The 11042-nt window shown below is 37.7% G+C and overlaps 1 protein-coding gene across 2 annotated transcripts; it reads right to left on the bottom strand.

Annotated features, from left to right (window-relative positions):
- Positions 1 to 824: 824 nt before the first annotated feature.
- Positions 825 to 9055, bottom strand: LOC101743279 (mucin-5AC). 2 transcript variants are annotated; one of them, XM_038020263.2, is made up of 5 exons: positions 8593 to 9055; positions 4838 to 6099; positions 3649 to 3736; positions 3234 to 3436; positions 2244 to 2450 (listed from the first exon to the last, which is right to left on the bottom strand). In XM_038020263.2, the coding sequence occupies exons 1-5, from the start codon at positions 8657 to 8659 to the stop codon at positions 2445 to 2447; spliced, it is 1626 nt and encodes a 541-aa protein (XP_037876191.1). In that variant the 5' UTR covers positions 8660 to 9055; the 3' UTR covers positions 2244 to 2444. The 2 variants fall into 2 exon arrangements, with proteins under 2 accessions (XP_037876185.1, XP_037876191.1); XM_038020257.2 differs by having other exon boundaries at positions 825 to 3436.
- Positions 9056 to 11042: the final 1987 nt, after the last annotated feature.

Genomic DNA, 11042 nt, shown 5'->3' with positions numbered 1-11042 from the left:
AGGTGTGCGGTGCCGGTAGGTACCAATTTTTCCAATGAAATACGTACTTAACGAATGTTCACGATTTACTGCCACGGTGAAGGAATAACATCGTGTAATAAAAATTAAACCCGAAAAAATTATAATCTGCGTAATTACTGGTGGTAGGATGTCTTGTGAGTCCGCACGGGTAGGTACCACCACCCTGCCTATTTCTGAAGTGAAGCAGTAATGCGTTTTGGTTTGAAGGGTGGGGCAGCCGTTGTACTGTAAAAGTGAGACCTTACAACTCGTGTCTCAAGGTGGGTGGCGGCATTTACGTTGTAGATATCTATCCGGTAACCACTTAACATCAAATGGGCCGTGAGCTCGTCTACCCACCTAAGCAATAAAAAAAGTAAACTGCAAAAACATAAGACAGGCTCTAGCTTCGTGTAATACCTTCACGCTGAGTTACGCTAGTGGTGTCATTGGTAAAATAAAACTCATATATTAGTATCAACTGATTGTAAGGATAGTTTTTTTTCATTGTCACTATAAGCTGATCAGCATACCGCCCGCCTGATGGTACGAAGTCACCGTCAACCGTGTACGTCAGCATGGAAGCGTCCAGTCAAGTCGCTGCTAGCCTTTCACCAGCTCTTAGAACTTTGGTTGGTTTTGGTATAAATGGTATATTACCAACAACATTATATAGGTGAATCGTTTCAATAAACGGTCGTACGTCTTATATTCAATGATGGGTGTTAAAAAAATTTGACCGGCTTTCACAAGTAAATATGATTTGATAAAAATCTGAAAGTATACAATGCTGGGAATCTTTAAAGTACTAATGAAACGAAAAATTTGGGGAAAATTATTTTTAATTAATTTATACAAAAGTTGACATTACAATAATTTAATCAAAGAGACATTCAAACACAATTCATAAATATCGCAGGAAATAATAATGCATACTAACTTTTTTCAATTAATATATTTATTTTATACCCTCCGTCATAGAGAACTGTGCGTGTTGATTTACAGTACAACAGGGAAAAAAACATCTAAATTTACTATTTAAGAAACTGTATGGAAAACCTGACAATTGGAAGGCGGAATCACGTATAAAATAGCAATCGCGCTAATATTTTTTATTCCAATGCTGTTGCATTACATGCAATGTATCACACTTGGAAATAAGCTGACGTGTGCATGTCGAAGGCGTCAATATTCCCGTTTGAATTATGAGAGCGGACACATTACATTGCGGATTCACGAAATATGAACGTAATTGAACGAAAAATATTTATGCTAAACTTAACCAGTGAATCTTGTTTCGTTTACGTCAGGTTAACACTTTATTGCCGTTTTAGCCCTCTCATTGGAGATAATCAAATCGCTAATTGAAAAACAGTGAAAACAGAGAATTCTCTCTATGTTTTTTGTGAGCTATTCTTCAATTTGGATTTAGTGATATACTAAGATTACAATGTTTCTATATTTATTTCCTTCAAACGGTTGTCAGTTTTTTTTCAAAGTTGCCGCCTTAATATGTGATACGACTCGAAAGGTTCAGCTTTATAACATCGCTGCTTAGCATCTTCTTCAGCTTTGTTTATAGGAAAACAAAGGTAGTCAGTAATATAATTACTTCACCGCCAATTTATGTCACCGACTATTATTTGTTTTATTTGCTCACTCTGTACATATGGTGTTAAATAAAGTTTTATTATTATTATTATAATTACTTCAAACTACTACGTGGAAGCTAAGACCGCTGCAAACGCACTTGAAAAGTAAGTGCCAATCATTCGAAATTGCATCAAAATAAACTATAACGACCGTGAACTATCAAACAATTCGTTACATAATATTTTACATCATATTTTTAACTCATTTATGGGTTTTTATGAAAACTCCATTCTTTTCTTATTGTTATAACTTTAGTGTGCGAAGCTCAATTAATTTACTTTTATATTACACATTATATATCTTTTAAAGTTTTAGCAGAAACAAATTATATCACGTAAAAATTATGCACCTCTTATTTGGTCCTATTAAAATCATTGATCACTTTTAAGTGTTTTGTATTTAGATATGTTTGGGACTGAGAAAAGGATAAGTTTTAGGACTCACTCTGTATTTCGTTGATGCACTATTCCATTTTCTCACTGGCGAGAGTTATATGTGCTAATTGATCAACAAATAACAATTTTATTGTTTTTGCACCGGCACCATGTTTTTTTTACTCACTTCTTCGCGCCATTTTCATACGCGCGTAGTTTTTCTTGTAGTGTCAACAGATGGCGTGAATAGGGATTGAGGAAGGAATAAGGAAAAGGAAGTCCCAACATTAAGTTTTTCAAAAATATCGTTGCCAATAACAGTTTATAAAAAGTCAGTTTTCGAATACGTAAATACGTACTCTTTGTTCACAGTTTGTATACTGATAAATATTCTGGTCCTCTTTAAAAAGGACGGTTCTACACTAGAGATGGCGTTAACGGTTGAATTTATTTATCTGTTAACTGGTAATTGATAAAAAAAATTACCGATATTTTTATTGGTTGAAAATACCGGTAAATCTTTTCGTTGAAAAATTAATTTTGCTAATGTTAAACTTGAATGGTACTAGCACTTTTCGAAATGATCCCATATTTCTGCATTGCGTTTCGGCATTTTAAATTAGATATACAATTTAAAAATCCACAACAACAAAGTAAGCAAAGTCTCAAACACACAAAAACAAAGTCAAAACACACAAACACAAAGTACAAATCTCTTAAAATACAAAAACACAACTTTACCAAAATAATAGAAAAGATGCACTGAGCCACCAAAATGTCAAGTACCAAACAAAATATTACGTTTAAAAAATCAACCAATCACGTCATCTTCGCGTTCGGTAAAAATATCGTTTCATTTCAATTTTTTAACGAAAAAAATTATCATTAACTGTAAAATACACCAACTTAAATATTGTGCTTTATTTTGAGGGGTATAGAGCATACAATGAAATCATAAAATTCAATATTTTTTACATGATAAGTTGAAGACATCTGCAAGGCGAAAATGAATCTTACGTGTTGAAATAAAGTTGAAACTTGCATAAATATAATTTCCAATAATTGCCTATGCCACTACACGCAGTGTGTTTGGTAAACGGTATTTTTAACCGTTTTGGGTAATTTTATTTATCGAATAGAAGTGTTAATTTTTTTTACCGGTAAATTTATTGGTTATTGGTTATATTAGCCACCTCTATTCTACACAATAAACTTAACTAAGCTTAAGCTAGCTATCAGTAATATAATAGTTACTGTAGATTTGTTGGAGGAGTTGCATAAGTCGCCAGTGCATACTTTACAAGACGATAATGCTCCACTGAAATTGTCGCCGATGACCTCACGGCAGCTGACCTCAGGATCGTCACTGGTGTGGGTACAACCTCTAACAGTAGTCAATCTTCCGTTTTCTGTATAAGAAACTTTATTATGAATATTGTTTATGCGGCCTTGTTTATGGTTGATCAAACATGTAATTATGAATAATAGGTGATACCAAATATTTTGTTCATTGAAATAAATAAACCTTCGCTGAAACTTAATTATCAAGTAACATCGATGTGTTTAAAATAATGCTGAGTTAAACCGTCAGATGATAGATCAAATACCAAGTCCATTTTACCTTCATACGTTGTCGTGACGCAGCCAATTTCTGAACCACTTTTCAAGGATCTAATTGTTCTCAAAAATCCAACACGAGCATTCGTATCCTGCACCAAACCAATTATATAGTTAAAGACGAAGAAAGATATAGAAGCTGAATTATCTTTGTATTTAATTAAAATATATTTTTATTATCACGTCATACTACACTACACACACTACACTACATATTAAATATACTATTTATCCATAATTACAGATTTTTCAGCTTTTGATCGGTATATGCGATCTCGGTATTCTTCTTTCTATAGTTCTAAATGGGCTACGATTTGACCTTGTGTGAAATAGTTACAGGAACCCATATTGCATATGCACAACAAAGTAAGTTCTGCCACGCGCTTTTATACAATACAATAATATGTAACAATGTACAATATAATATCATGTAATATTTTACGGTTGTTCCATTTTTCAAACCAAAGCTTTAAGCTGGAAATAGACATGATGGTATCTACCGGAGCGATCTCACAATATATCCGATCAACAATAATTTCGCATTTTTTCATGGAATTCGTTCTTTTTTTTTCTTTTTTTTTCCTACCTAAGTTGAGAGCTTTGAGAGGCTGTATCAGCGTAGCCTTAGCTAGTAGGTGAGCTCACGGGGCTAAAACCTGACGACGTTGCTAACACGAACCCTAGCAAGAGCCGTGCTTCGCAGAATCTACTACCGGATCGGAAACGCCACCCACTGAGAAGATCCGGCGAGAAACTCAGTGGGCTGTGTCTGAGGGTTAAATTCGTTCGTGCGCGTTTGGTTAGAAGAATTTTGTACACAGGTTAAACCTCAGAATGGGATATCAAATACACCTAGATTAACTACGGATGCCTTTTAAATAATAGTGCCAGTAACCACTTCCTTAAGATGTATAATTTGTTTATCTACCCTGCTAATCAACATATAATTTAATCTCACATAAAACAATGACTATTATTCATTAATTTTATTATAACCTATTCATTCATAAGTTTTATATGAAAATAAATTTTACGATTCTTTATATCATTGATTTGTTTATTATCTTATTATATCTTATTAGATCGTAAATGCCTAATAAAATTGAATTTGTTTCGGGTTGCTTTTAAAGATATTAGAAATTTTAAAGATAGATCTACAGGGATAATTATATAACTTAAATAGGTATACGTACTTGAGGTAATTGTGATTCGGTCGTTTGAATATCTGAATCATCCCTAGTTATTAGTGGCCCACTGGGATTTCTTTCAGTTACTATGTGATCGGGAGAACCTGTTGTAACACTAAATTCCGTCGTAGGCAAATCTGTAGTTTGTGGAATTACTGTTGTTGGTAAATTTGTTGATATTTCTGTATAGCCGTTCGTTGTTATGGGTGGGGGATTGGTTGTTGAAGCTGAAATGACTGTGCTTGTGAACTCAATTGGTGCAGTAGTCGTGGTTACAATAGGTGAAATTGTCGCTGGTGGTACTGTGGATGGAAGCGCTGAGTTAGCTGTTGTTTCTTCAGGCAAAAGTGTACTGCTTGTTACGTCCAGCGTTATTTCTGGATATGATAAAGTTGTTGTTTCGGGACTAATGTTAATAGATTCGGATGTTGTCATTTCAGATGGTGTAGATTCTGCCGGAATTATCGTAGTATCAACCGAAATAATTGTATTCGGTGCGATGGTAGTTTCTGCCGAAATTGCAGCGGTTGTTATTGGTTGCTGTTCAGTTGCTATCTCGGTTGGAACATCAGTAGGTGTTTGGGTTGCAATTGTCGTTGCTTCCCTTGGCACATTAGTGGTAGTTTCAGACGGTTCAGTTGTTACTATTTCGTTTGGTGCATCAGTAGTTGTTTGAGGTGCTATAGTAGTTGTTATATCGATTGGTATATCAGAAGTTGTTTGAGGCACAGTTGTTGTTCTTTCAGTTTGGATATTATTAGTTGTTTGAGGTGGTGCTGATGTTGTCGCTTCGGACGGCATAGCAGTTGTAACAGCCGTTATTTCGCTTGCTGAATTCGTTGTTGTTTGAGATATTGCTGAAGTTGTTTCAATAGGTAACTGAGACGTCGTTTGAAATGAAATAGTATTTGTTATTACAGGCAGGCTTTCCGTTATAGTTTGAGAGACATCAGTTGATAATGTGTCAGTTGGTACAGTAATTGTTGTTGGAGATTGTTCTGAGGTAGTTGTTGTTAATTCTGGCAAAGAAGTAATAACGGTGTAAATATTTGGTGGTGTTGTGGATTGTGTAGTTTCAGTAGGAGAAGCCGTTGTAGATGTTGTAACAGGATCTGCTGTATTATAACTGTTAGTGGTTGTTTCAGCTTTTAGGGTGGAAGTTGCATCTGTTTCTTGTGGGGAGTTTGTCGTTCTGGGACTACAGGTTTGAATGTGTTCTGATGAGACCACGTTGCAGTCCCGACACACGTAGCACTGTTGTGCATAGGCTGAGGATTAAAATATATATACACTATAGTCAAACAAAATAACTTAGGAAATTAACAAATATCAACCCTAGTTCGCTGTAACAGATTGTGAAGCAGACATTCAAGGCTACCTCAGACGCATTCTACTGAGCTGTTTTCACTGTTGCCGCAAGCGATCTCGAATTTATTGAATTCTTTGTTATTACTTCGTTGATTTAAATACTACAACTGACATGTATGATTGTGAATATTAGCAGCAAATTTGCTGTGAAGTAAATGTTTCTTTTCACAAAGGGTAGGTTAGCTGCGATACGAAAGATTTGATACTGATCACGTATCTCAAGGTAGATGACTGCATTTTTCGTGTAATTTCTATGGACTCCGGTAACAACTTAGCACCAGAAAATCCGTGGGCTTCTTATGCCCATCCAGAGCAAACTGAATTTAAAAAAAACCCCTTTCATATAGCTTAGGATATTCTACAATTCAACTAGTAAGTCACTCTTTCGTAAATGAAACCTCATATCATATTTTTTGCTTAGGGCCATTTTTATGAAATATTTTGTATGTGTTGGCTGGTAATGCAAAAAAAAAAGTTCTATCTTAAAGCCCTATCGTTTAGTTTTGCCAGTCTAACTAATATTCTGGATAAGCACGATTTTATAATTATACCATATAGTTTTTACATACGATAAGCTGAAAATTATCAAGCCCGAACGGAGTACCTAAACGCATTGCAAAATTACATAGTGCCGTTTAAGCATGTACCACAATAGATAGTGGATTATCGCTACGTGAATACGTCATATATCGCTCGACTGTATCTTTATTTTATTTTTCCAGTTTTCTGGTGCTATTATTGAAGGCTGTACGCGCTCGGTGAAACCCCCATGAGACTATTAATTTTGTTCACTTAACATTCAACTCGAATTGTACTTTTGAGCTATATCTAATTGTAATGTTATAAACAGTTTTCGGTACATGCAAATAATCAATATTGATTTCAAGAATTTATCACAGATCGCGTCTTAAAATAATAAAAACTACAAGTATGCATGCATACAAACATATATGCATATGTATACGCATGCATATGCATATATGTATTACTAGGGCAACACCCACAAAATTATAATTTGCGTGATTACTGGTTTAGCTGGTAGCAGTTTTATTCGTGAAATGAACCTGACTGACGATTAAGTCTCCCGCATCTGTCTCTAGCAAGAACTGTGCATCGCATAGGTCAATGTTGCGGCCTAGCAAGAAAAAAAATGAACATATCGAGAAATTGATATCTGTTAACGCCAATAAAAAGTAAAGAACACATACAACTTAAAATAAGACCCTAACATTCTGGTGGTAGGAGATCTTGTGAGTCCGCGCGGTTAGGTACCACCACCCTGCCTATTTCCGTCGTGAAGCAGTAATGCGTTTCGGTTTGAAGGGTGGGGCAGCCGTTGTAACTATACTGAGACCCTACATTTTTTTATCTCAAGGTGGGTGGCGCATTTACGTTGTAGATGTCTATGGGCTCCAGTAACCACTTAACACCAGGTGGGCTGTGAGCACCCATCTAAGCAATAAAATGAAAAAAAAAGTTATAGTAGCGGAATTTTTAGCCAAAATTTTTTACTTTTTTTTATGCATAGGATTAACAAGCTCACGATCTATCTTGTGTTAAGGACGTAGACATCACATCTGAATTCTGCCATCCACCCTGAGACGTGAAGTATGAATTTTAATGTAGACACTAGCGGTTGTCCTTTAAATAGAAGAATTAAAATGCTTAGCGGCAGGAGTAGGTGGAGTGGTGGTACCTACTCATGCGATTTCACAATAAGCATTATTAGCAGTACTATTTGATTACTAAAATCGGAAATTGCAAATCACTTAATCATATTCTTGGTTTACATTGTTTTTTGGTACATAAAGTATATAACTATTGCAATCAAATTTTGTTCCCTTAGTAATTAACTATTAAAGTGCAAAATGATATTAATATCGATTAGGGCTGTCTATTCATTGAGATTTTTAAAACGTTTTTTTTTTGTAGTTTGGGGCATTTTAATTGCTGACTAAAATTCAAAGTATCCAGCAAATGCGGCTTTGCGTTTGTTTGTTTGTGTGTTTAAAGATGCAAATGATATTATGAACTCGAGAAACTGCTAAAATAAATCTAGTCACTCAAGTGTAAAATACGCTCATATAAGTCAATTTTATTAATTTTCATTATTTTGAAACACTTACTTAATTTTATTTTCTATTTTATCAAATAACCTTGTTGTTTTAATTCTAATAATATTGAATATTTATTTGTAACTTATTATTAATTTTAAATAAAAAAATATATTATATTGTAGACACAGGTGTTCGATAAATATGTGTACGGTGACATGGCAGACAGAAGTGAATAATGAAAAATCTTAGAAAAATTTTATTGACGACATTCCCGACTAATATATAAAATTGCGCAACTTACATTTAAATATTATTTTTATTAAGAACATTACTCACATTTCACGTTTAGGAAAATCACTACAAATAACACTAACACAGAACTGTATCGGCGCGGACCGAACATTTTTTTGATTAACTTTTTTGTCGCAAGCCGCAAACGCCGTCACTCCACTGAACGAAATGCCGACAGAGCATTTCGATAGTAATTTTATACCAGTTGATTATCTGTGAAAGAAAATGCTGATAAAGGATGGTCGTAGTTCGGGAAATCACTGCATGTCGCTATCACGGAGCGGTCATAAGTTCCCGTTTTAAGAATGAGATGGCTGTTATAAAATACAATTGATTTTCCGACCTCATGTACTAATGTGCGAGGTCGTGTTCATGTGGTGATGCCTATGGGCTCTAGTAAACATTTAACACCAGATGTGGCTAAGCTAGTTAGCCAGATGATACATGTATAATGAAATAAAATAAATAAACACACACAAAATGATCGTACAAAAAATATAAAATTTTCAAATTAAGGGGATTTCCGTGCCGAGAATTATACCGTTATCGCGTCCGTTTATCTTCCACCGGATAAGATCGTTCTAAGCAGTGATATCGAGGCGCTGCTCGGTATGGGGAGCTCTGTCATTCTGGCGGGCGACCTAAATTGTAAACACATCAGGTGGAACTCACACACCACAACCCCGAATGGCAGGCGGCTTGACGCGTTAGTCGATGATCTCGCCTTCGATATCGTCGCTCCGCTAACCCCGACTCACTACCCGCTAAATATCGCGCATCGCCCGGATATACTCGACATAGCGTTATTAAAAAACGTAACTCTGCGCTTACACTCGATCGAAGTAGTTTCAGAGTTAGATTCAGACCACCGTCCCGTCGTTATGAAGCTCGGTCGCGCTCCCGATTCCGTTCCCGTCACGAGGACTGTGGTGGATTGGCACACGCTGGGCATCAGTCTGGCTGAATCTGATCCACCATCGCTCCCGTTTAACCCGGACTCTATCCCGTCTCCTCAGGATACCGCTGAAGCCATAGACATCTTAACGTCACACATCACCTCGACATTAGATAGGTCATCGAAACAAGTTGTAGCGGAGGACTTCCTTCACCGCTTCAAATTGTCCGACGATATTAGGGAACTCCTTAGAGCTAAGAACGCCTCGATACGCGCCTACGACAGGTATCCTACCGCGGAAAATCGTATTCGAATGCGTGCCCTACAACGCGACGTAAAGTCTCGCATCGCCGAAGTCCGAGATGCCAGATGGTCTGATTTCTTAGAAGGACTCGCGCCCTCCCAAAGGTCTTACTACCGCTTAGCTCGTACTCTCAAATCGGATACGGTAGTAACTATGCCCCCCCTCGTAGGCCCCTCAGGCCGACTCGCGGCGTTCGATGATGACGAAAAAGCAGAGCTGCTGGCCGATACATTGCAAACCCAGTGCACGCCCAGCACTCAATCCGTGGATCCTGTTCATGTAGAATTAGTAGACAGTGAGGTAGAACGCAGAGCCTCCTTGCCACCCTCTGATGCGTTACCACCCGTCACCCCGATGGAAGTTAAAGACTTGATCAAAGACCTACGTCCTCGCAAGGCTCCCGGTTCCGACGGTATATCCAACCGCGTTATTAAACTTCTACCCGTCCAACTCATCGTGATGTTGGCATCTATTTTCAATGCCGCTATGGCGAACTGTATCTTTCCCGCAGTGTGGAAAGAAGCGGACGTTATCGGCATACATAAACCCGGTAAACCAAAAAATCATCCGACGAGCTACCGCCCGATTAGCCTCCTCATGTCTCTAGGCAAACTGTATGAGCGTCTGCTCTACAAACGCCTCAGAGACTTCGTCTCATCCAAGGGCATTCTTATCGATGAACAATTCGGATTCCGTACAAATCACTCATGCGTTCAACAGGTGCACCGCCTCACGGAGCACATTCTTGTGGGGCTTAATCGACCAAAACCGTTATACACGGGAGCTCTCTTCTTCGACGTCGCAAAAGCGTTCGACAAAGTCTGGCACAATGGTTTGATTTTCAAACTATTCAACATGGGCGTGCCGGATAGTCTCGTGCTCATCATACGGGACTTCTTGTCGAACCGCTCTTTTCGATATCGAGTCGAGGGAACCCGCTCCTCCCCACGACCTCTCACAGCTGGAGTCCCGCAAGGCTCTGTCCTCTCACCCCTCCTATTTAGCTTATTCGTCAACGATATTCCCCGGTCGCCGCCGACCCATTTAGCTTTATTCGCCGACGACACGACTGTTTACTATTCTAGTAGAAATAAGTCCCTAATCGCGAAGAAGCTTCAGAGCGCAGCCCTAGCCCTAGGACAGTGGTTCCGAAAATGGCGCATAGACATCAACCCAGCGAAAAGTACTGCGGTGCTATTTCAGAGGGGAAGCTCCACACGGATTTCCTCCCGGATTAGGAGGAGGAATCTCACACCCCCCATTACTCTCTTTAGACAACCCATACCCTGGGCCAGG

This window comes from Bombyx mori, chromosome 3 (assembly GCF_030269925.1).
Source record: "Bombyx mori chromosome 3, ASM3026992v2".
In the NCBI taxonomy this organism is placed as follows: Eukaryota; Metazoa; Arthropoda; class Insecta; order Lepidoptera; family Bombycidae; genus Bombyx; species Bombyx mori.
The sequence above is the reverse complement of the archived record's forward strand: the minus strand, read 5'-3'. Positions and strand labels throughout refer to the sequence as shown.

Excerpts from the sequence above, each read along its gene's own strand:
- LOC101743279 (XM_038020257.2), bottom strand. The coding sequence starts at position 8,659 with ATGTTCGGTCCGCGCCGATACAGTTCTGTGTTAGTGTTATTTGTAGTG. Across the intron at positions 6,100-8,592 it reads GATTTTCCTAAACGTGAAAT|CCTATGCACAACAGTGCTAC; the intron begins GTGAGTAATGTT and ends TTTAATCCTCAG. Across the intron at positions 3,737-4,837 it reads CCGAATCACAATTACCTCAA|GATACGAATGCTCGTGTTGG; the intron begins GTACGTATACCT and ends GGTTTGGTGCAG.